General features: G+C 43.7%; 2 protein-coding genes across 16 annotated transcripts in view; one reads left to right on the forward strand and one right to left on the reverse strand.

Annotated features, from left to right (window-relative positions):
- Nucleotides 1-25395, forward strand: part of MGST2 (microsomal glutathione S-transferase 2) — a 48618-nt gene extending 23223 nt beyond the window's left edge. For 2 of the 14 annotated variants that reach the window (XM_014853230.3, XM_070504775.1), the window contains exons 3-5: nucleotides 1637-1707; nucleotides 4494-4575; nucleotides 5062-5284. In XM_014853230.3, the coding sequence (XP_014708716.1) occupies nucleotides 1637-1707; nucleotides 4494-4575; nucleotides 5062-5191 (283 nt within the window). In that variant the 3' untranslated portion in view covers nucleotides 5192-5284. Of the gene's footprint in view, nucleotides 1-1636; nucleotides 1708-4493; nucleotides 4576-5061; nucleotides 5285-5454; nucleotides 6914-7795; nucleotides 7979-8881; nucleotides 9005-12094; nucleotides 13619-13859; nucleotides 15121-23257 lie in introns of those variants that run through there. The other 12 variants (XR_011501923.1, XR_011501924.1, XR_011501925.1 and 9 more) reach the window with 12 other exon arrangements.
- MAML3 (mastermind like transcriptional coactivator 3) overlaps nucleotides 11557-26117 on the reverse strand; it is a 393467-nt gene continuing 378906 nt past the window's right edge. Inside the window, exons 3-5 of one of the 2 annotated variants that reach the window (XM_014853103.3) lie at nucleotides 23386-23631; nucleotides 19164-19245; nucleotides 11557-13489 (exon numbers count right to left, since the gene is read on the reverse strand). In XM_014853103.3, coding sequence (XP_014708589.3) covers nucleotides 12492-13489; nucleotides 19164-19245; nucleotides 23386-23631 — 1326 coding nt within the window. In that variant the 3' untranslated portion in view covers nucleotides 11557-12491. Of the gene's footprint in view, nucleotides 13490-19163; nucleotides 19249-23385; nucleotides 23632-26117 lie in introns of both variants that reach the window. The other variant, XM_014853032.3, reaches the window with a different exon arrangement.

A 26117-nucleotide genomic window follows, 5' to 3' on the forward strand; every position in this document is an offset into this window, starting at 1 on the left:
CATCAGCGCACCAGGGCTCCAGAGAGGATCATAGCCAGCTCCTAGATGTGTGCTAAATTAGAAGCTGGGCCCTTGGGCATCAGCTTGTAAAGAATGTAGTCAAACCCCTTCTTGGGAAAGACTGGAGACAAGTGTTTTCGCCTGCTCACTCTGCACTGCACCCTGGAAGGATAGCTGGGGTGAGTGCTCATGTACTCATTAAGAACTGCTTATTTGTTTGCTATAGTCCTGTGGGTCTTATAGATGCAAGCCCCATTGGTTTGCAGAGCTAGATGTTTTGGGGGCCCAGCTGTCAAGTGGAAGTCTTAAAAGTTGGAGTGCTAGATGTCCAAATCCTTTGCTCCTGGGGGAACAACTTGAAATTGAGGGTTCCCTCTTGATTGTATGGCACTGTGCTGGGTGTAGTGTTTATGGGGTGAGTGTATCTCAGCCTTTCCTACCCATTTCAGTGTGGCTATTTTCTCATTCACCTGATGTGTAGGAGTCACTCAGTTGGCTTCTGGATTTCTTTCAGCATGAATTTCTTTGTGTGTAGCTACACATTCAGTGCATCTGTGGGAGTAGGGAAGTTCAGAAGCCTCCTATGTCACTATCTTGGTCACAAAAACAAAACTAAAACTTGTTTTTTTCATTAAGAAAAATACGTCACTCATGGTGACCTGGGCTAGAAAACTCAGTCTTCAAGAACCAGAACCAACTATTTCTGGGTCAATTACCTCATAACCTTAAGTAGACAAGCTTTAAGGCTTATTTAAGGAAGGATGTGGGATCATTTATAATCCTGTTGACTGTGGCTCTTCCACCAGGATCAACTCAAGACCTTATTATGAATTATATTAAAGTTTTTTCTGGTTGTGAGATTGTCAGCAAAGAGCTCAGCCAACCTAACCAAGATCACTTGGGGGTGTAGCACAGGAAGGAAGATGAATATAATTCATCTTTTTTCCCTTTGCTAGGTGCAGATGAATTAATTATAGCTCCCAGAGAACTATTCCCTGTGCTTAAAATAGTATCAAATTTTCCATCCAAGTCTACTATGAATAGAAGCAATTTGACTTGACATTAGGGCAGAGCTTTGGAATCTGGAGATGACACAGTCTACCTTTGATTCTCTGCAAGGCATCAGTCATCTTGGGCTCTCAGGCCCTAGTTTTTTCTCCATAAAATGGGAATAAAATATGCTCATTCTCTTACTTCAGGAGGTTTTAGGGGAATTATTTAAATGCCATTTTTAATGTGCTGAGTATCTCAAGTGGAAGGCAATAATGTGAGGGAATTTGGGGGAAGAAATCCACTTACTATGAATTGAGTTATTTCCTGAGTTATTTAGATAAGATACAGAATGATCTTTAGGTTCAGAATCAGGACCATCTCAAGGCCTGTCTTTTGGAAAAGTGCTACAATTCATTTCTACTAATGACAGCTTGCCCGTAGGAGAACGAGTCTTGGCCATGCTCTGAGGTTTGAGTCCCATCTTGAAAGACTCATTTTGCATGTAAGGACATTTAAACTCTTTATGTAAATTCTTATATTATTTTTGTAAGAAGACACTGGACATTTACCACTAGATGAAAACTCAATGCTTTGGTGTATAGTTTTCTCATAAAATAACCCATGTCTTTATTTTTCCTTGCAGACAAAACAGTGTGGAGTTTTACCCCGCATTCATGATTACATTGTGGATGGCTGGGTGGTATTTCAACCAAGGTAATTTTAAAATACGGTCAACTCTGTCCTAATGATGACTACAGTTCTTAGAACTATTAAGGAGCAGACATGTAAACACACATATCCTGATCCTGGAAATTGTTTTAAACAAAATGAGCAATGTCTGTGCATCACAGAGCACTGTTCTGCAGGTACACTAACTCTGGCTTCATTCCAATTCAGTAGTTTTTAAAAAACTTGGAACAAACTATGTTGGGCACTCAGGATGAAAATGACACAAGATTTATCTTCAAACCTAACACTCTAAATTCTAATTTATCTGCAAGAACAGAACACAGAATTAACAATTCACCTTAATTATTATAGCTAACATTTGTTTAGCACTTACTCTGTGCCAGGTACTATTTTTAAGTTTTATACGTATATTATCTCCTGCATGGGTTTCATAGGATTAAAGACCTTCCTATGAGGTAGTTTCAGTAATTAACTTCTACTTTACAGATAAAGAAACTGAAGAACAGAGAGGTTATTTGTCCAATTTAACCTTCACCGATGTAGGAGAAAGTTAGCTTCCAAGTACAGAGCGGGGTCTATAGGTATTTGACCCAACCATCCACGTCTCTTTTCTTAAGAGTTCCGGATGATGCAGCGCTATTGTTTGTATGTAGCAACTTTACAAACATCTCCTTTCTATCTGACTGGGGTCTCCCTGGTGAGCTGAAGGCTTTACCCAAACTCTGTGCCTTTCACAGGGGGTTGGACCAGCACCAGCTCCCTTAGTTGGAGAAATTCAATCCCTTTGCTTTCTGATAGTTCTCACTGCCTCATTTGAGTTTGACATTTGATTGCTAAGATTTAAATAAACCAAAATCTAGCTGTTTTCAAAGGCAACCCTATCCCTTCTTCTTGTAATTTTTGCCGTCAACTGAGGAATTTCAGATAATATATCCCTCAGAGAACGACTTCTTAACTTTATTCCAATACACATTTTTGTCCCTTAAGGGCATGAATGGGGCCATTGTTTCTTGTCAGGTGAGACCACATCAACAGCTAATAAGAAAAGTGCCTTTTGATAATGGGACTCAGTCTCTGCCATTCGACCCTTTCGATTTCACTGTGATGAGCTGACTGAGGCTGACTGCCTGTCAGGAAAGGATTTCTTGGGTATCTGCGAGTCATAATTTTCTTTTCATTCTTTCTCACCCAGAGTAGGTAGCCTATTAACTGCCCTGAACAGTTCTCCTTGGCTTTGTGGGAGTAATCATTAGATAGGAAGTTTCAAGACCTCAACATGCTCACAATCTCTCCACTTCCTCAGACGCTAGGTGGCCCTGCCACCCTTTCTTCTCCAGCAATTGGCCCTCTTGTTCTCATCCTTCCGGCCCCAAAGCAAATGTCAGCCCCTCAGGAAGGCCTTCCCCGACCCCTTTCTACAGGTGGCCTCTTCCAGTGCCCGCTGGCCCATTTCCTCTTCATTTCTTTCAATGCACGTTCAGATCTGTAATTTTCTTCTCATTTTCCTCTTTGCTTGTTGTCTGTCTCAGCTGGTAAACTCCATAAAGGCAGGGAGCTTGTATCTATTTCACTGCTAAGCCTAGTTCTTAGAATAATACCTGTATGTGGTAGAAACTAGAGAAAATGTTTGTGACTGAATAACTTAACAAATTTAATTCTGTCTAACCTACCAGAGTCCCAGAGATAGACTCCAAGTGTGTACAAGAGGGCTCTGGCAACTTGTATCTGTGAGGTGCTGAGGAAGAGAGAGGGTCCCTAATGTAGGGAGGATGTGATATTATTCGTTGGACAGGATGGCAGAACTTCATGCCACACTTTACGTTTCTTTCAGGTAAAACTTATATACAATGAAATGCCCAAATCTTAAGTGTGCCATTTGATGAGTTTTGACAACTATATACACCTATGTGACCCAAAACCCTAACAAGATATAGAACATGATTGCCACCCAGAAAGTTTCCTCATGCCTTTCCCAGTCAACCCCTTTCAGAGGCAAACACTGTTGTGATTTTTTTCATCATAGTTTAGTTTTGCCCATTCTAGAACTTTCCATAATTGGAATCATACAATATTGTACTCTTGTGTGATGCTTCATTTACTCGGCAAAATGTTTTTGAGCTTCACTATGTTGTTTTGAGTATCTGTTTCTTTTCATTGCCGAGTGGTATTCCATTGTGTGGTTATCATAGTTTGGTTATCCATTCTCCTGTTGAAAGACTTCTAGGCTGTTTCCAGTTTTTGGCTAGTATGAATAAAGCTGCAATGAATATTCTGTACAAGTCTTTTCATGGGCACACGCTTTCATTTCTCTTGTTTAAATACATAGGAATGGAATTGCTGGGTCAAAAAGTATGTTTAGTTTTATAGGAAACTACCAGAGCTTTTCCCAGAGTGGCTGCACTGTTTTGCATTCCTACCAATAATGTATGAGGATTCCAACATCGCCAACATTTTGTGTCATCAGTCTTTTTAGTTTTAGCCATTCTGGTAGGTGTGAAGTGGTGTCCTCTCATTGTGGTTTTAAGTTGCAGTTTGCTAATATTGAATGATGTTGAATAATGTTGAAAAAATGTCTGTATGCTTATTGGTACCTTTGTCTATCTTCCTATGTGAATTGTCTATTCAAATATTTTGCCTATTTAAAAATTAAGTTGTTTTTCTTTCCTTATTGAATTGTCAGAGTTCTCTATATATTCTGGACATAAGTCTTTTGTCAGATGTATGTTTTATGAGTATTTTCTCAGTCTTTACATCACATTTTGAGAGACTGCCATCAGACTCTCTATCTTCTCTATTTTTTTCCTCTATAGTTTTTGCTACTTGTCTGGGTCTGGTGTACATCTATGCCCGTCACCAGTATTTCTGGGGATATTCAGAAGCTGCTAACAAAAGGTAAGGAGAACCCAAGAATTGGGTGTTTAGGTAAAAAGTAGCAGGATGGAGTTTGAATTAGTTTCCTCTTCCTGAGAGTATTAACAGCACTGATGGTTGTGATTGCAAAAGAGATTTATGCTGCCTGAGGCCAAGTCTCACCAGGCCGTATGTGATTAGATGTGAGGCAGAACATGCAAATATAAAACTGTGCACTGAATGTGCACTCCTTGACCACCACATTTTAAATCCTTGCAAAAATGTTGCACTATCTCCAAGATGTTACCAAGGAAATAATCCTGCCCAGCTTTGATAATCCTTTGAATGTTCAAAGGAGCCAATTAACCTCTGTGGTTGGCTTCCCCTTTATGTGATGAATCAAAATTTTCAAATGGCAAGAACACAGAAGTTCTAGATGGTGTTAATGATGAGCAGCCTACTTTAGGACTCCCGGCTTCATCACTGTAGCCCTGTTTATAACCTCTTTCCCTCATATCCACCCTGCAGGATGACTGGTTTCCGGTTGGGTCTGGGGATTTTGGCCTTGTTGGCCATCCTGGGCGCCCTGGGGATTGCAAACAGCTTTCTGGATGAATACCTAGACCTCAATGTTGCCAAGAAACTGAGGCATTTCTAACTTTTCCCCTCCCTTTGCTCAAATGCTTGCAGAAGATGTTTCCACTCTGAAGCTTATATGGTGTCACTTGTTCAATTAAAAAAAATGAAAGTCTTCGTTTTGTTTTTTTTGAAATGGCTTTGTAGAAACATACCGGTTAGAGAATATACATTTCCTGTTTGTTTAAGAAATGAAGTTTGCTCTGAGCCCTGGTTTTAGTTGTCAATGCTAAAGTCGTGCTTGTGTGGGGAGGAACAGCCTGACCTGTGTGCTGGACTTTCTAGGGACCACTGCCATCACTCATCTTTGAGACTGCTTCTCTCTTATGGAAAGCTCCACACAGACACTGATAAGGCAGCTGAGCCCACTTCACTGGTTGCAGGAAAGCAACAGATGGCTGCGTGTGGGGGAAGTCAGGCAAACACATAGAGTAGCCAGAGAAGAGAGTGATCAACTAAGAGCACAAAACAAATCTGGCTGTGAAAATGGACTTCATAAAGAAAAAAGGAAAAAGAGAAAAGGTACATCGTTTTCAAGGAACCATCCAGAAACCAGGGCTCAGTGAATATTCTTGCCCCTGGGGAGGGGCAGGAGGGTCATGGTCATGGTTGGAGAGCCTAGGCTGGTTTCCACTGCACTCTGGGTGTCATGTGGGGTTTGGGGCCGGCTGCTGTTGTGACCCTGAGGTGCAGTCACCGTCTAGCACAATGCAAATGACCTTTCTTCACTTTCTTCATCTGTAAAATGGGAATGAGTCCACTTCACAGTCTTCAGAGACCTTAGGAAAGCAGAATTATGAGCCTATATAACACATTTTAACATCAGGAAAAGAGCTCTCTGTCTATTTTTCCAAAGAAAGTTGGACAGCCTTGAGTCTGGCGTGGGCATCTTCCAGAAGCTGTTTATTGGAACTTTTCTTTTTTATGGGTACAAAGGAAGTTACAAAGCCTATGAATAATAGAAAAAGAAATAAAGGCATTTAAACACTAGTGTTTCCAGAAGAGTAGAGGAGAAAACATGACAATCCCTTGCATCTAAAATAGCAGTACTAAATGTCTTAAAGTACATGGAGAACGTGTTAGTCTGGGATGGGGTACCTGGATACAAGTCCGGTTCCCTCACTCACTGGCTGTTTGACTCCAGACAAGGCATCTGGTCAATAGAGGTAGTGTAGCAGGAAGTGAAGACTCCAGAGCTAGATGTTAAACCTGTTCTACCACTTGCTGGTTATGCTACCCCAGCACTTTGTAGCTCTCTGCCTCAGTTTTCTCTTAGACAAAATGGGGCTAATATTTTAAAATGCTGATTCTATGGTATTTTTACTTTTTAGTATTCCGATTGGTTATGGTGATTTGTATTGTGACATTTTAATTATTTTATATATTGAAGACAGCGAAAGAAAAGAGTGCACAAATCTTTGACCCGAAAGTGCAATTATTTGCATAATCATATACTTTAGAAGTGGGGGGGAAAACCACAACTTTCCAAATCTTACACTTGAGGATTTTAAAACAATTTCTATTTTGCATCTAAATTGGAACAATTTATAGGTGCAAATTATAAATACACACACACATAGTTTGGTTAAACAACATATGGAAAAAGAAAATGGGTGCACCAGGATATTGGACCTTTGTACCTTTAAACATCTGAACTATAGAATTTATTGCCTTTGTTCTAATTCTTTTGTCACCAAGGCAACCTCTTGATTATTTTAATTTCTATAAATTCGGCTACAGAGAGTAAACATGCTGGCCACGGAGATGTGAGTTTCTGATCTGTTTGACAATTACATATGTATTTTTTGTATATTAGTAAATTGACTAATTTTATTTTCAGAAATCAGATTCATTGCCTCAAAAAGTCAATGTTATGAAAAAAGGGATGGAGAAGAACTTTTCTGTATTAAAAGTCTTTACCAAAAAAAAAGGCATATGGGGCTGGCCCCATGGCCGAGTGGTTAAGCTCTCGCGCTCCGCTTTAGCGGTCCAGGGTTTCGCCGGTTCGAATCCTGGGCACGGACATGGCACCGCTCATCAAGCCATGTGGAGGCGGCGTCCCACATGCCACAACTGGAGGGACCCACAACTAAAAATACACAACTATGTACCAGGGGGGCTTTGGGGAGAAAAAGGAAAAATAAAATCTTTAAAAAAAAAAAAGGCATAAAACAAAATGGCAATGTTGGAAGAAATTTGGGAGACAATTGGGCAATTTGAATATGGAGTGAGAATTAGATGATATGACGGGGTTAATGTTAATTGTGTTAGGTGTGATAATAATGATATTGTGGCTAGAGAAGAGAATGCCCTGATTCCTTGGAGCTGCATGCTGAGAGGTTGAGGGATGAAGTGGTTGGAGGTGTATACTTTGAAATGGTTCTGCAAAATATGTATGTGAAGCATATATGGTGAAGTGTTAGCAATTATTAAATTGAGTTGGTAAGTGTATAGTTATTCATTGTACTATTCTATTTTTCTGATTGTTTGAAAATGTTCACAATGAAATTTTTAAAAATCTGAAGCAAAGTTAAAATCTAAAATCAAGTTCTTGGTAGCTCTGAATGAACTTTTTTTTGAGGAAGATTAGTTCTGAGCTAACATCTGCCTCTTTCTGCTGAGGAAGCCTGGCCCTAACATCCGTGCCCATCTTCCTCTACTTGATATGTGGGACGCCTACCACAGCATGGCTTGCCAAGCGATGCCATGTCCACACCCAGGATCCAAACCGATGAACCCCAGGCCACAGAAGCAGAATGTGTGCACTTAACTGCTGCGCCACCAGGCCAGCCCCTGAAGACTTTTTATGGTGAGTGCTGTATGCTTGATTTGGGATCTATGGTATGGATAGAGCCGCAGCATTAGTGCTGGCCCAGCAGCTGTCCTGGACATGGCAGGGACACTGGGGCCATGTGTGTGGAAGCTGTTGTAATGACCTCTGCCTGTTGCATGAAATGAGACGGGTGTCTATGTGTGGTAGCTCATCCAGAGGACACTAGACCTTAGAACTTAAAACAAAAAACAAGACTAGAGGAGAAAAGCGAAGAGAAAAGAAGAGGAAAAAAGACGAAAAAGAAAATAAGAAGAAAATGGGCTGGTTATGCAAACAAGCAGCCCTGCTCTCTTCCCAGGGGTTTTTCCTCCCCCCGCTTTTCTTCGCAGGTTGGAGGTAGGTGGGGTGTGGCCAAAAAAGTCATTAATAAGGAAAAAATATCAGGTCATTTGTTTTTCACTCTTTTTCTCCAGACACAGTCTTCCTTGAAGAAGGCCAAAGACAGAAATAGCTCATCTAATGCTTTTGAATGTTCTCTAAGTTTCAGCCATAAAATACATCTTTCTCACTGGGGCGGATGCCTAGTGACTTCCTGGATAGATGTCTATTTTCGCCCACCTTCTTCTTCCATCACGCACTTACTGCACTGGGATTTCATAAAGGTCAATACAATTACATATAAGACATCGTTTTAAAGGAGAAAGGTATTGCATTCACCTAGTGCAGAACAAATTTCCGTGTAAATAAAAATATTTTATTTGAATTAATCAGGACTAGTGGGATCATCCAACTCTTCTCAGAGCTTCATGTTTTCACTTTTGACATCAGCCTTCCCACACCCCAGCCACGAATCAGCTTATTTTTCCATCCCATGGTACCTGGTAGAGTACTGAGCCGGTATTGTTGGGACAAAGCCCAGTGTCGCATTGTTTTCCACAGTGTTACTTGCCAGCCAGTCTGGAAGCACAGCCCACGGTGATAGAGCTGGCCTCTTCTTCTACGATCAAGTTCATTCTTTCCCTTGGTTTGTATATATTAAAACTCACCTTTATTTCGGATCTATTTTTGGTGATGACTTTACTCTGCTCTGGTGGCCTATTTTTCTGCTTCACCCAGTCAGTTTTGAAATGTGTTGTGTTACTATGTTTTTAATGTTTGATGGCACGTCTTGGGTCAGGTCTTCTGGAAGTGGAGGGGTGGATTCACATGTGTGTGATTTGTTCATGAAGGGCTCCTAGGAGGGAAAACGGGACAGAGACAGGCAAGAAACCGAACAAGGGGCAACTTCAGGCAAAGTCCCAGCCTCTGCCTGATCCTGCAGGGGGCGCTGGAGCTCAGATCCCATCTCAGGGCTTGTCCAGGCAAGTTACTTTCCCCCCAATATATTCCTTGAGTTTCCTTCCTTTTTCAAGAAAAATTTTACTATCAATTTTCCAAGTCCTCTGAATGAACCAGGGGGAATGAATTGTTATGGTACTGAATCTAAAATGGACTTCAGTATGTTCCTTCCAAAGTTGACTTTGCTCTCCTCCCTTTGCCACAGCCCCCGGAGTGCAAATTTAGAATATTCTAGCTGTGTGGTTGAATTAAAAAGGCTGGGAATGACTGACTGATCTCTTCTGTTACATGAGTGTTTAAAAAAATGACACCAAACTTTTGAGACAAGAACTGCAGTTAATCAATTAAAACTCATGCATAATATATCTGCCTAATTAAGACTGGAGATCCAGTGACAATCCTAAAAGAAACTAAACTTTGCATTGATTCAGATAACAATCTTTTATTCATTTTTTTTTCCTTTAAAAGTGGTATGTCAACATCACTTCATTTCTACATTTCAGAGTTCTGTACATTTATTAAAAGGAAATAAGCAATGCTCAATGTACAAAGTAAAAACAGAAAACTAGAAAAATCTGAATAAAATGGAGCAAGTTGCCATAGGTCATACAGTACAAATTAGTAATTAGATGTCATCTGAAGTGCAATACCACTGCTGTGACGATGAGTTAAGGAATGAAATAAAAATACTCTATTTTAAACAAACAGTATATATATATTTATATGTATATTTTTTACAGATAGTAGACCCAGTGATATCTGCAGTATTGTAAAAACTTATTTACAAATAACTTTTTTAGACATTACATATACATCAGCACCGTAGGAAAAACAAAACAAAACAAAACAACCTTATTAAAATCTACCTCTCTATTTAGTTGGTCCCAGTACTGAACATTTGGAGGAAGCTTTGAAAAGGTAACGAAGTGCCCCCCTCCCCATCAGCCACCTCCAGTTTCTCATCATTGCTTATATATTTATTTCCTGTACCTTTCAGAAAAAGGTAATTATGTATTCTGTTTCTTGTTTGTTTACTTCTTTTTTTTTTTTTGGTTTTCATCTGTTTCCACTCAAGAGTTTCCTTGGTGGTGTCCCTCCCCATGCAGGGAGTTCACAGTCACCCTGCCACCACCTCTTCGCAGAGGGAGCACAGCCCCTGCCTGGGCTCTCACCCACCTGGCCCGCTCTGGCCTCCATCCTGCCCCTTGCTGAGTAGATCCACAGTCAGGCGCCACATCACGTTCAGGTCAACGATGGACCGCATGTATGACGGTGGTGCCATAAGATTAGTACCATACAGCCTAGGTGTGTAGTAGGCTATATACCATCTAGGTTTGTGTAAGGACACTCTGCGTTTGCACAATGATGAAACTGCGTAAGGACACATTTCTCAGAATGTATCGTGTTGTCAGCAACGCACAACTGTATAACCTTGGTACACGGCGAGCACATCTGGGGCAGTGTTTGCCTGCCTGCCGCCTCACTACATCCTCTGCCCCCAGCCTTCCATTCGAACCCCCCTTCTCAGGACCTTGCCCTGAGTGCAGCCAGTCCTGCTCCCCACAGCCCCGCCTGGGCTCTGGCGAGGCAAGTTGCATGTGAGTGCACAGAAGGGAGCCAGCCTTTCGTTCACGCAGGGAAGGAGTGGTAGGAGAAAAGCACACGCCCTTCTTACTCGGGACAACAATAGGCCACATGGCCTCCAGAAGAGGACAGTGGGAGGGGAGGCAAGGACTACAGAGACAAGCCTTAGATAGCAGAGGTTGTTGATCCCTTCCGGCAGTCTCCGGTTAGGGCAAATTTGAGTGAATTACAAGGAGAACAACTGTACAGAACTTTGGAAGTGGATGACTCTGCCCATATGAAATGAACCATATCTTCCTCCTTTTTATCACCAAAATGTATAAGGTGGAGCAATTGATTTTTCAGTTCCTCATCTCTCAGGATTTTAGATTTGTCTTTTCGGTGAGTAAGGATTAAGGACAAGGCCAATTTTAGAGCATCACCCCTGGGATTTTCCCAAGGGGAGCCAGAGCCAGTGACCTCCAGGCCATTCCTCCCTGGGTGTACCAGAGGTATCAGATGCAGCTCATACAAACCCACCATCCATCAGCAGAGCAGCCCACTCAGTTCCCAGCAGAGAATATTCACTCAACTCTACACGTTAGAGACAGAAAACTCCAGTGTCGCCTTTGCAATTCAGGCATTGTCGAAGTTCTTCTTGCATTTATTTTGACTCTGCCCAGGCTCCCTAGAGACAAAAGCTTCATTTCTTCTTGGATAGACTGTAAGGAGAAGCGAGGGCAGGCTGGAGTGGAGGCAAGGAGAAATAAAGGCAGGGGTGAGGGAGAAAGGCGGCATGCTGGCAGACACACAGCATCCAGCCACAAGTAGATGGGAACTGCCTAGATGTATAAGTGTCATCCGGGCCCCCAAGAGGTTCCAGCCCAACTACCTGGAGGGATGGCCACCATGGCCACCAGCAGAGGGCTGTCCCCCAGGACAGCTGGAGGGACCCTGCTCCAAGCTCACTTGGCAATCCTTGTGAGGCAGCCGACAGCAACGCCTCTCAAATTCCTGAGGGTCATCACGGGGCAGGAGACAGGCCTGTAGGATCTGTCGTCGTCTCCCTGAGACATCTCACTGCTCTTCGTGTCTACCCTCCAAATACAGTAGCACGTCTTGAAGCCTGACATCTCTTTCCAGCCAGAGTCCAGCGCATTTCTGACCTGTGCTCTGGGCCTGCGCAACCACCCAGCAGCCTCTGTGGGACTCTCCCTGGCCTGAGGCTCTGTCACTTTTGTGTCTCCCAAGCTGCAGTCTCCGGACCTGGGCCAGGAGGGGCAGACGGATACCTCACCTTGGGCAGCAGTCCGTCTTGGCTGGCGCAGCTCTTGCTGGGCCAGGTGGTCACAGGGAGTGCCGAGCACAGGGGCTTCAGACTCGTCTTCCCCACCTGCCTCTGGCGTGTCTCCCTCTCTCACAGCAGGGATCTGCATGGCATCTCGTCTCGACTGCTTGTGGAAATCAGGTGAAACGAGGCCCCGCGGGGCTGTGGATTGGCACCTGGATCTTCCACTGTCAGCCAGCTGCAGTTTTGCTCAGTTTACGTGGGTCAAAAAAACGAAAAAACAAGGATGGGTCAACATCCTGTTTCTTTTTCACGTTAAGCTTTAACCACTAGAGTTGTGGCTCCTGGAGCCCCTCTTGACTAGGGGTTTCCAAATAATTCATCAAGCTCTTGCATCCACTCATCCCCAGGCCCACCTTTGATGATGGAGTCCACGAGGTCTGCACTGTCCGCGAGGCCAGGGAAGGAAGCCCCAGCCGCTTCGCCGCTGTAATTGTATGACATGTCCTGAGGGGGGTTCCGCTCATAGGCTTGGCTCTGGCTGCTTGCAGCAAAGCCGCCACTGGGCATCTGCTGCTGTGCCTGGGGCTGGCTGAACGCTGGCATGCCAGGGACGCCCTGGCTTAGGCCAGACATGACCATCGGCCTGGCCTGGCTAGTGCCCTGCTGCCCCGGAAGTGGTGGCATCATCTGCCGACCCATCGCAGCCGGGTTGAGGGTTCTCACTGTGCCAGTGTTAGCGTCCACGACCTGGCTCAGTCCCTGTGGGAAGTGTTGCTTGGTCAGCCTCGGCTGGCCAGCTTGAAGTGGGTAGCTGGCACTGTTGTTGAATGCTCCTAACTCTCCACTAGTCCTTCCAGGTATCCCCTGTAAGCTCCTCTGTTGCCAGCTCTGTGCTCCCTGCTGGACCGTTCCCATAATGCTCTGCAGCCTCGGTGGGCCTTGGGGCCTCGGCAGCACCTGGCCTACCGGCCCTTTCATCTGCTGGTGCTGCTGGGGAATGGCTGAGTTCACCAGCATGCTCTGACCAAAACCACTCACCATCCCAACCCCTTGCCCAGAGGCGGGCTGCCTCGGCCCCTGGGCTTGGTTGTGTGTGATGCTCATGCCACTTTGGTTTGGGTGCTGCAACATTTGGGTCATTCCTGTGCTCATACTGTACATTCCTGGTTGGCTGGTAGGTGTGGTGCTATAAGGTGCCAGTCCCATCTCTGACTGGGCTGCTGCTGTGGCCATTGTCCCTGGGTTCTGGGAGGGTCCCATTCCCATCATGCCTGCGTTTTGTGCCATCAACCGTGATGTTCGCATGCTCTGGAGGGCTGCTTGGCTTCTCACGGCTGCTATATCCTGGGGAGAACCTGCACGGAAAAAAAGACACACATCACTCACTCTTCTGATAAGGAATGTACTGTAACAAGTTGTTGGAATTTTCTGTGGGAGTGACAAATTCTTTTATATGAAAGGATCTACTCTGAAAACAAATCCTTAATAAAAAACAATTATTCTTCTGCTTATAACATATGCTGATTATGAAAAATCTGGAGAACACTGAAAAACACAAAGATGAAAATTAAAGTCACCTGAATTCCCGCCATCCAGAGATGACCACTTCCAACTATTATTTATATATAAATAGACACACAAAAATTGGGATCATACTGGACGCATGCTTTCTAAGTTGAGTTTTTCACTTTATATACCCTGATATTATTTTTGTTCACATTTCAGAAGCAAGTTTTTTCTTACTCTTCTTGATATGATGCCATCCTCAACCAATAAGAGATCATTTTTCTTGGAGGTGAGAGGGAATTCACCTTCTGGGCTAAATTAAGAAGAAATGGCTGATCACTTTGCATATTCTATTTGTGAAATGGAACGTGGTTCAGCAGAGACTACTATCAATAAAGACCACTAGACTAATTTCCCTTGAGACTTGTAGGATTTGAGAGGTTAAAGGCCATTGTTTCCGCTAAGAAGTTATTTCGACAGACAGGAAATTTTTGGATCCACTCTGTAGATTTCCACATGCTCCAGATTCTCTGAATCATAACATGTCAGTGCAAACTGGCCAGCTTCCGGAGCTAGAAAAAGAAATCATCCTGCTACTTGCTACTTGGCAATGAACTTTACGCATTTCTTCAGCAAAGTCCACTCCTTCAAACGGGCAGTGACTACTTCTTTCAGTAGATCGCTAGCGTAGTTCTAATGATGCTGCTTAAAAGTTGGCCAGAGCATCAATGCCAAGTCCTCAACTCTAATTAGGCATTTGAGTGAGTCCTTCTTTACATGTTCTAAGGAAATTTCCAAACCAGCCAAGAGAATAGCAATGTCACCCTCAGAACCCCAGTCAATGTTGCGAAGGGCTAGGAGGTACACCAAAATGGATTTTTCTACATCTCTGCTAATGACTAAGTCTACGAGAAAAAGAAAAATAGTTTTTTCCTGGACTCTTAAAAAAAGATGCAGCATGGGAGCCAATCGATGTTATATGCAAATCTGCTCCTACCTGGAACTGGGATGAGAAACCAGATGACAATAGTGTAACCTCGTTAAACCTGGCACCTTGGCAGATAACTGAAACGTGGTTTTGTCTTCCGGATGGGGGTATTGATTTCTGGGTAGCATATGTGTTTCCATATTTTCTTTCTTTCTTTAAGAAAGAAAATTATGGGAATTTTGATTATGGCTTAAGTTTTTGTGGCTTGAGATCAATATCATGCTGCATTGAAAAATGAAATGGTTACCGTGGGGAAACCTGAAAGATGTGAGGGAGCTCCTTGGAAATGTTTCAATTTTTTGTTTTAAGCTTAATTCTATCTAAGAGATCAAAAAAAAAATTTAAAAAGCTGCTGTTTAAACACTGAATTGTAATCTTGTTATGAAGTTTTGTGACCTTAACGACTAAATTTGAATCAACTGCAGGGCCAATCTGATCAACTGTGGTGAAATGGGTTACTGAGTTGTTTATTAAAAAATTTAATGGAAAAATATTGCTGACTCAGAGACTGATTGGGTAGACTGAAATTACATAAACAGGCTGATGGGCTGCTGGAAACAGATGAAATGACTTTCATACTTTGTACATTTTTGTCATATATTTATAACAGATATGTTGAGGGACTGGATATTGTTGGGACTAATTTTGTGAATGAGAAATAGCTTCCTTTCTTAGGAAGGCAAAAATGCTGCGATGCCTTTTAAAAGGTATTAAAACATTAATCCAGGGCAGGTCCCGTGGCCTAGTGGTTAAGTTCGGCATGCTCTGCTTCGGCGGCCTGGATTCAGTTCCTGGGCATGGACCTACACCACTCATCAGTGTCCATGCTGTGGTGGTGACCCACATACAAAATTAGGAAGATTGGCACAGATGTTAGCTCAGGGTGAGTCTTCTTCAGCAAAAACAAAGACAACAAACAAACAAAAAAACATTAATCCAAGCTAACTTTTACTTTTACTGAGTTTAAATGACTGCACTATCTAGTTGTGATTCTACTGGTTAAAAAAAAGAGCATTTTAGGTCCGGCCCAGTGGTGTAGTGGTTAAGTTCACAGGCTCTGCTTCAGCAGCCTGGGGTTTGCGGGTTCAGATGCTGGGTGCGAACCTATACACTGCTCATCAAGCTGTGCTGTGGCAGCATCCTACATACAAAGTAGAGGAAGATTGGCATAGATATTAGCTCAGGGCCAATCTTCCTCACCAAAAAAAAAAAAAAAAAAAGGACATTTTAAAATCAGCAATCAGCATCATATTTTTGACCTAAGAGAAACAAAAAGCCTTTTATTGGGGCCAGCTCCGTGGATGAGTGGTTAAGGTCACATGCTCTGCTGCAGTGGCCCAGGGTTCGGATCCTGGGCGCGGACATGGCACTGCTGGTCAGGCCACGTCGAGGCGGCATCCCACATCCTACAACTAGAAGGACCTGCAACTAAGATACACAACTGTGTATGGGGGGGGGGGGTTGGGGAGATAAAGCAGGAAAAAAAAAAACAAACGATTGGCAACAGTTGTTAGCCCAGATGCCAATCCTTAAGAAAAAAAAAAAAAAAAGGGTGATTTATTTTTAAAAAAAGCCTTTTATTAATCCTACTTCATTTTTGTCTAAAACAGATATTATAGTGAGACACTGTAGTCAAATTAATTTTCTTGTCTGCTGGTTAACATCACAATGTCAAAGAAAATCTTCCAAATTTGAATAGAGATGATAATATGCAATTTTTTCTTAAAAGGGTCTACGTATTATTTTCACTCACAAGAAGCCCTATATTTGTGAAAATAAGCTTTTCCCCATGGGCATGTAACACTGCCCAGAGGCACAAAACTCAGTAAAAGAAAGACAGTCGTTAAAACCTTTGAAATGTGTGGTGGCGAGAAAACATGTAGGGCCTCACGCAAGTTATTCCTACCAGAACTTCTTTCCAAGGACAATATTTCTTATCTGTAATTTGCTATTTCCCCAGATCCATAACATTGTGATATGTAGGGTGTTAGTAAAATACATGAAAATGCCGAAGATAGTAAAAAGAAAAAAAAAGATCCTATAAATCATCTCAAGGATCCTAAAAAATGTCACTGGTTGTTTAGCTTTAAGTGTAGCTAAATTTTTAGGTTGATTACCTGTGGCTTGGGATTTTAGAAAAGTTCAAAGAGTAGAACTATTTTAAACCAAACCCAAAGCATTCAGAATAACTCATAATACACAGGAATTATTACATTTCGGTGGGCCTCTCTATTTCAAATATAATAAACGTTGTGAACCTAGAAAACTCAAGAGACAGTCTGCTGGGTTTATCAGATTTCATGTCTTTAATTAGTTCGTAATATAAAGCACCGGTTCTCGAAGTGTGGCCCTCAGGCCAGCAGCAGCCACAACTCCTGGGAGCTTGTTGGAAATGCCAATTCTCAGGCTCCACCCCAGACCTACTGAATCAGAAACCTGGGGGGTGAGGCGGGGCCGTCTGTGTTTTCACAAGCTCTGCTGATGATTCTGATGTAAGATAAAGTTTGAGAACTATGAGTATAAACTCTGGAGGGCTCTGTGTCTGCAACAATATCTGTGCACGTAACAATGACCACCTCCTATTCCTCCCCATCCATGACCAAGTGAGAAACCTAATTCTTCCAAGAATTCTGGTACTAATTTAGTGCATAGGACACCTGTGGACAGCCCAGTTCCTTTTGCCTTACCTGTGTCAAGTCCAAAGGGGTCTGAAGTGATATAAATGTCCAGGGACGGAAGGCAGTGGGACCTACTCTAGTGCCAGTGTTTTCACAGACATTTGCCGTGAGATCTGGCAGTGGACATCAGTGGCTTTCAGACTTTTAAACCACAGCTCACAGTGTGTGATCCAGTATATGTACATTTGGGTTTATAACAGAAACAAAAGTTTCCCTTATTATGATATGTTCTGATAATTTCTTTTCTGTTGTATGTCATTTAAAAAATGTTGGTTGTGGAGAGGCTGGCCTGGTAAGCATAGTGGGAAAGTTCAGTGTGCTCCACTTCAGCGGCACTGGGTCCACAGGTTTGGATCCTGGGTGTGGACCTACACCGCTCATCAAGCCATGCTGTGGCGGTGTCCCACACAGAAAATACAGGAAGACTGCTACAGATGTCAGCTCAGGGCCACTCTTCCCCAAGCAAAAATAGGAAAATTGGCAACAGGTGTTAGCTCACAGCCAATCTTCCTCATTCACACACATACACACACAAACAAAGTTGGTTGTGGCTCATTAAATTATCTTCACAAACTCCTTGTATTGCACCTCAAAGACAAAAATGCTACTTTAGATCATAAATTTTCACCCACAGTCTATTGAGCAGGGTAACACTCGTGAAATGATAAAGTTTGTATATATTTACATATGTGCATATTTCTGTGCAAGGGGCTTCATAGCTTCTGTCAGATTATCAAAGGGAAGGTAACACTTGGGAAGTTAGGACACATGGATCTAGGTCCCATAAAAAGGACAGAGGACAAAAATCAGGATTTCTGCCGTTAGACGACCCCTGTGGCCCCCTGAACACTCCTGTGGATGAGACTGGGAAGGGTCCTCAGGCTGATCCTCCACCCCACACAGGACCCTCAGGAGCTCTCTCCACTGGAGATGGAAGGTTTGATATTTGAGTGGACTTTCTACTTTACAAAGGAATGGCAATGCTGGGCATCCGGTGCGCCCATCGCTACTGGGATCATGATTCGGAATTTCCACAAAGGGCAGCAGGATCGAGACAGTCCAATCGAACCCAAGGCCCGGTTTGTCTTCTATATTCAGTAGAGATTAGCAGTTGCTGCAAGCCAGGTTCTTGCACTTTGGTTGTTGGAAGTGAGGGCCATGGTCAGCTGAGCTGCTGGGATTAGCAAGAAAGATGTAGCACAGGATTTTTCCCCTGTGGTCACTGAGATGACAATCTAGACACAAACAAGGCTGATACTGGGCCAACAGGCACCAGTATGTCCTTATTGCTTGTTAAACTATTCAAATACTTCTGTATCTTTGGTAAAGAACAGCTGTCCCAGTCCCACCCCCACAGCCACCCTGACCCCTCCCTGGGCCCACTAGGACCTGTATGGGACCTGGAAACCAAAAGGTTAATGCCTGGCACAGCAAGGGGGCCTCCAAGAATGCTCTATGAGTGGTTGGTATACTCAGTTCTTAAATATTTTTTTCCGTTGGAGGAAGATTAGCTCTGAGCTAACAACTGTCGCCAGTCCTCCTCTTTTTGCTGAGGAAGACTCGCCCTGAGTTAACATCTGTGCCCATCTTCCTCTACTTTATCTGCAGGACGCCTGCCACAGCATGGCTTGTCAAGTGGTCCGTAGGTCTGTACCCAGGATCTGAACCGGTAAACCCTGGGCCGTGGAAGCAGAACATGCGAACTTCACTGCTGTACCACCGGCCGGCCCAGTTCTTGAATATTTTTAACATTACCCGGACATAAACACAGCACATAGGGCAACATCACTGGCTACACATTCGCTTACACTTCACAACCGGCAGGGCTACGATGGAAGAGGTGTGCACCGGCCTCACCTTGAAACTGATTGACCTGCTGCACGGGGTATGCATTCCGCTGCTGCTGGAGGTGCTGCCGGGGCAAATGCGTTTGCTGCAACTGCTAGGACAGGACAAGAAGGGGGGGATGGAATGGGGAGAGAGCACACAATTAAATATCTTGGCAGTTCCAGGAAGGCAGGTTTTTTTTCAAAAACTAAATTTTGTACTGAAGAATAACGCACATGCAGGCAAGAACACAAAACATAAGTGTACAGTTTGATGGGTTTTCATAACTGAACACACTCCTAGTAACCAGCATCTAGAACAAGAAAGAACATTGGCAAGAGTCCCCCACGCCCCTTTCCAGTCATTACCCTTCCTCTGATCCTGACGGAACCACTATCCTAACTTAGCAACACAGATTAGTGATGTCTGCTTTTGTACTTTCTATAAGTGGATCTGTACAATGTGTTTGTGTCTGGCTTCTTGCACCCGTCGTTATATTTGTGAGATTCATCCGTGTCGATGCATGAAGTTGTGGTCTGTTCATTCTCACTGTTGAATAGTGTCCCATCATAGGAATAGACCACAATTTATTTACCCGTTCTACTAGTGATAGTCATTTAAAGTGTTTCCTGCTTGGGGCTGTCACGAATACGGCTGCTGTGAACATCCCTGCCCACGTCTTTCGGTGACCATCTGCGGCATTTCTGACGTGTGGACTTGCTGGCTCACGAGGAACGTGTACTCAGGGAGGCAGTTTTGATTCTGACTTTCCAACATCAGCTTGCATGTGTTCCTTAGCATTGTGGGGACAGAGCTCAAAGGGACAAGCAATGAGTTTTTAACGACCTAAATAGATGCTTCAGGTATAGGAAGATGGGATTTTCAGGGGTGATTTTAAAAAGGCTAATTTTATTCCCATGAGGCCACACTGCCTGTAAAAGACATCCCCACAAATGAAACAGGCAGCATTTACTGCCTCGAGGAAACCGCGCAGGATTCCACGTACACCAGGAGCCAGGAGGCCCGCATTTTAGTCTTTCTTCTTCCACTCGCGGGGATTCTGCACCACTGGCGCTGTTACCAATACATGGAAAGGCTACTGTGATCACTATCATGCTGTATGTGAAAAGGGAAAGAAAAGAAGAGTGAGGTGGAAAGACCAGAGGAAGGGGTTTTAGGTCTTGGTCTGCATTCAAGTAGCTGCGTGACCTCTGGGGTGTCTTTTAACCTCCTTCTGTAGCTGCTGAATATTCATTAAGCACGTTTCTACAGAGAACATACAGCAAGGGCCCTGCTCCTGAGAGTGTTCATTACAAAAATAACACACACTGACCGCTTCTTAACACATGTGTTTATTTCTATTTTTTCTCTTGTTTTTGTTTCTGGGGAGCTCTATAATTTTCTTTTTCTTTCTCTCTTTTTTTTTTTTCTTTTTCTGGACAAGGCCAGCCAGCACTCTGGCAACCAAAGAAAAGCACAGCCTCTGCCCTATTCACCCAATCCCCTGGTGCCTACCATGGTGTTTTGCACAAAACGGTTGAAACTGTGAAATTAATTAATTGTGTGGACAAGAAACCATGCTAATTTGTTAGGCAGCATTATAAGGGCATTATTGAGAGCAAGCTGAGCACTTAAAAGCTTCTCCTCAGCCAAATGTCCCATATCAGGTAAGAATTTAACTGTCCCATTTACAACTGGGAGTGAGCCCTGGGGTAGCCTGCGGAGGGTTGGGGATGGGCCCCCAGTTAGGAGTCAGGACGCCCCAGCTGCAGTCCTGGCTGTGCTTCTCTCTAACTCTGCGACCTCAGCTAAATCACATAAGCTCCCTGGCCTCACTTTCCTCATTTTAAAATGAAGGGACATCATGAGGTCTAATATTTCTTTCAGATCTAAAATTCTAGGCTCTGTTGAACTATTGTGAGTGGATGAGAGGTGACGTTCTGCGCTCTTTGAGAACCAGGCATTAAATGTTAATTCACGCCTGCTTTCAACCTGCTGTTCTGATCTCTAAGTCCACTGAGAATCATTACAGAGTCCCCGAAGATACGCAAGAACCCAAATCCTTCTGTTTTCCCTCACATGTCGTTTCAGGAAACCCAGAGTTTCTAATATGCTCGTTTTAAAATTGAAATTGTCAGGTCACTTTCAATGCTGCTGCAGAGACTAAGAAAATCAGCTTGGCATTGATATGGCAATATTCATTCTCAAACAAAAAGTTGACAGCCTACCGCTTGGCGACCCCTGCATAGTCTGCATCAGTAAGCAATGTCTCCAGGGGCAGGTAAGATGCTACACTGACTTCAGTTTCTTCAGTGCAGTCTCTGGGTTCCATTTGTGGGATTTGTCCCTTGGGTCGCCCCCAGGATGGCTGGTACATGTGGCTGCAGCTCTTAACATCACATTCTGTGACATCAGGGTCATGTGACAGGTCCCCCCACACATTTGTGCAGTTTCCATAGAATTTTACACACATTATTCCGTGTGATCCTTAAAATAGCTACAGGAGGAAGACTGGTAAATTATTAAAACCTAACCTGGCAGAGGAGGAGAGAGGTTAGCTGGTTTTTCGAAAATCATACCACAAGCAAAAGATTGTGACCCTGAGTAAATCATTCTTCCTGGGTCCCTCTTCATTCTCTTCATACACACAGTTACTAAGGAATTATACTCATTTTTTGCAGTTTCCCATTTCCTCATCTTTTCCAGGGATCTCTGTATCTCTCTGTGTCCTGGGTCCTGAGGGGTCTCCCCACGTTCTCCTCCTCGTCTGTGGGCATCATCTTGTGGCAGCTTTTCTCCCACTCTTCTGCCTCCCTCCTTGTTCCCAGGGTTTGGTGGACCTCACTGAGTGGGGACACTCCTGGGCTGGCACAACTGAGTTCTGCCTGGTTACCCGGCTCCTCTTTGTGCCTTGGTCACAGCAAACATATGAAAGGCCATCACTCAAAACATCAGGCACACCTGAAATTTCCTGGGATTGGCTGAGGAGAGGAGTCACAAAGCCCAGCTCCCCCTAGCAGCTCCATTTATCACTGCCTGAGAGAGATTAGCATGGTTCCTTGTCACACACCTTACGCAGGGTGAGAGAGATACAGGCTTGTTTGTACAAGAGCTGCCAGGCGGCTGACTGACCTTGGTGAAAAGGGAGATAATTACACAGCTGTTCAGGAACAAAAGCAAAAAAAGGAACATAAGTGAACTGCGCTCAACAGTACAATTTTTCTATTTGGAGGATGACTGGTGTTACTTTGAACTGTTGCTTTGGTTACTAGCGACCTCAACATGCCTGAGTCCCACACAGTATCTTGTATCTAAGTGGTGGAGGATGCTTGATAAATTTCAAAATTCTGATCCTATTAGGAATATTCTAGAAGGGTAACTGTGGGGCAGAGCTCTATTGGACCTTAAGCCTTATGGGACAAGCTCGCACCTCCTATAATAAAAGAGCACGATGCCCCATACAGACCCCCCACAGGAGCCACCTAGGGATCTCTTGTGGAAGGCCTCACGTGTTTCCTGGGATAATACTAAACCCAGCCTGGGGATCTTGAAAAGCAAAACACCTTGAAACCTCCAGGAGCAGCCCTCAGGGAAGCTTCCTTTCAAAGCTGGAGGAATTATATGGCAAAGGCGGACAATGATTCTAAGGTGAAGCTTTATTTGTGTTAGGCCTTCCTTTAACTCAAATATTTCCTAAACTGCTTTAAAAGATTTTGAGAATTTTCTTAAGTTCACACCCTTTCTGTGACCCCGAGTTCAGGTTTCCAGGCAGTTCTGTGGGCCCTATTATTCTGCTATTGTTCCTGTTCTATTGTTCATGACCAACTCTGTAGAATTCTCCTCCTGACACTTTCCTCCAAGAAACAAAGTTCTCTGAATTATTTTCTTTTTTCTTCATGCTGGAAATATTAGCGTTTACGAAGAATGTAAGGCAGCCCTCTACCCCGCCATGCTGATTACATAGACCCTGCTACTACAAACTAGAAGAAAAGCAGTCAGGCTTGAATTGAAGAAATGCCTCTGGCAAATGGGCCTTCAAATTGATGGCTGAAGACTGTCTTTTAAGAACAAACTAATTCATTCTAAGAAAAAGCCTAACTAATTGAAAGGTCTAAATTCTGCAGGTTCTTCTGTGATCCTGGGAAATGCGAGACTGTGAATATCTTGGCAAAGGACTGGAGCTCCCTCGCAGACACCAGGTGCTGAATAAATGCTTGCTGAACGAATGAATCACGCCGTGGGCGCACGTTACCTGTTCGGCCAGAATCTGCTGCTGCTGCTGTTGCTGCCTTTGCTCCCGCAGGAACTGTTGCTTCTGCTGCTCCATCAACTGGGCCCGCTGGTCAATGAGCATCTGCTTCATGATGGCTGCCTGGGGCTGGCTGCCCAGGAAGCCGGCACCCGCGGGACTGGCTCCTGAGACCATGCTGCCTGAGCCTGGGGCTACGGAGGACTGCATGGGGCCTGTGGTCCGGGGAAGCCCAACTGGATGCTGCTCCTGGGAGGTTAGGAAAAGAAGAGAATGCAGCAATTCCACATTTAAAGGGAAGCACGGGGGAAGGGGGATGGGGGAAAGGCTCTGGCTTGTAGACCTAAGGGGTCCTGAGTAGACACCTTATATTTCCACAAAAACAACCCAGTAGTCTTCAAACTTGGCCTTACTACTGTAGAACTGGAGAGGCTACAGGGGGACAGTAATAGAGTATGGCTCTGGGAAATCTGAGACCAAGTCCTGTCTGTTTTGGATGGGGCTGCCTAAGGGACAAGGCCTGGGTTTTCAGCTACATTCTGCGTTCCTCCAAAGGAAAGGGAATAAGCCTTTAAGGTGAGGCTGGGCTCACCTTTAAAGTCTGGAACAAGACAGCCTGACCTTGACTCTTAATCCTTGCTGCCTACCTGGCCAAGATGGACTTCTTAGCTGGTAAAAGACACATTTACAGAAGACTGCTGGAATTTATTAATCAACAGATCTGCTATTTAATGGGATTCTCATTAATTGCAACATGTGAAAGCTTTGATATATGTAAAAAAAAAATCCTGCTAGTGAGACTTGTTGATGGTGAGAACTGCGAATATGTTACACTGACCAAAGAAACGTAATCTCTCAACATCTTCAAAAATAGAATTGAGTCGAGAATGTCTGGCATAATTTAAACGTGGGGGGGTTGAACTGGGTCTCTTGATTCTATAATTATGTGTTAGTCAGTTAAATGATGGCAACTTTTAAGGACTGGTCCTTAGGGAATAGGAGGTAAAGCGGTAAGGACCTGTTTACACACAGCCCAAGTGACTCCTTGGAGAATGTGCTCCGAGGGGAAGTCTGTAACAACCAGACAGTGTAGACCATTTGGGGAAAACACTGATGGGAAGAGTGGGTGTGTGACCATAAGATTCAGTTTCTAGACGTTTCCTTCCCTGTTCATTCTACCAAGCACACTTGGTAATAGCAAGTACTGTCTGAACATTTTGCAGAAATGTTCCTTTTAATTCATTCAACTTCCAAGTAATTAATCTGAACACAGAGGAGCTGATGTCTGAGATGTACACAAATTAAATGGTACACATGTAAGGATATAGACAGTCATATTGCGAAGCAGGATTATGACTTAAATCCTAAGAAATGAATGTGAATAACTCTAGAGTCATTTAAAAAAACTTTCATCCAGTCAAATTGGATTTTCATATTTTTCCTCTTTTTGCTTTGCTACCTTTTCTGTATAGACAGTCAACCACACTGGCAGTTTCCTCTTAAAACACAGAGTCGAGTTTGGTCTCTGTCTCTCCTAGAGACACAGTCCTGGATTCGATCCCCCCAGCCTGGGCTTGCTGTATCCGCTTCCCTCCAACGTGTGGTGCTGAGCCAGTCACACTTTTCTTTCCTGCTGTGAGATACCTAAACTGCATCTTCTTCACTCCTTCCACGCACCCAAACAAAATGAAAAAGCAAAACACCATTATTCCTCTCACCCGGGAAACAATATCCCAAGAAGTTCTGGTTAGTTAGTGCAGTAGTCCCGGTCACCCAGCTAGTAAATGGAAGAACCAGAACTAGCAGAACCAGAACACCGATCTGGGGTCTAAATTCAGTATTCCTTCCACTAGCTCAGACCTTTCCCAGACGACGGCTCCAGGGTGCCCAGTGTGCACCTAAGAATTGCCTGTAGACTAAATATATAAGTATGTCTCTCATAAATGAGCTGTGTTCTATTTTTTGAATGTAAATGTTGTTGCTGAAGTTAATAAAACTTCTCGTCTTTGTGTATTTTCTCCGTAAATAGACAATTATCAGGTAGAAAGCTATGAAATATTTATATCAAAAAGACCTTATACTCAAAAATGCCAGGAGCCTTTACGCTACCCAAAAGCTTACTTTATGACTGACCCTGCAGGGGTCAAGATATTTCAGAGTTTTCCCTTTCCTCTCAATACTTGCTACTTGTTTTCCAAGCCCTTCCTTCCACTGGGATAAAGGTGTTTCTTGCCACCTTTAGAGACAAATGGCTGATTGACCTAACACTTTAACAAATGAACTCACATTGAAGTATAAATAGTGAACCAATCAGCAAAAACACATAGTTTTTTCTGAGTATTTCAGTATATTTGATACTTTCCAGTTTGATAAGGAGGAGAGAGTTGGAAAGAAAATGAAACCCAAGGGAAGATAAAGTTTTCTTCAGTTTGATTTTATGAGAAGGTCTGGTCTGGGGAGGCCCCATTTATCTTGGTGAACTTTGAGATAGTCCTGTTCTGTGTGACCAGTCCTGCTAGCTGGGGCACATGCCCAGGAGTGGTAAGTGGTGTCATGTTGCTTTCCCAGCCTCCCACCTGGGAAAAGAAGGGAGAGAGAGGCAAATGAGGTGATGATGATACAATCATCCCTCAGTATCCTCAGGGGATTGGTTCCAGCACTGCCCGCAGATACCAAAATCCATGGATGCTCAAGTCTCCTAGTCTGCTTTTAGTATCCCTGGGTTCCATATTCGG

This window comes from Equus asinus, chromosome 3 (genome assembly GCF_041296235.1).
Source record: "Equus asinus isolate D_3611 breed Donkey chromosome 3, EquAss-T2T_v2, whole genome shotgun sequence".
In the NCBI taxonomy this organism is placed as follows: Eukaryota; Metazoa; Chordata; class Mammalia; order Perissodactyla; family Equidae; genus Equus; species Equus asinus.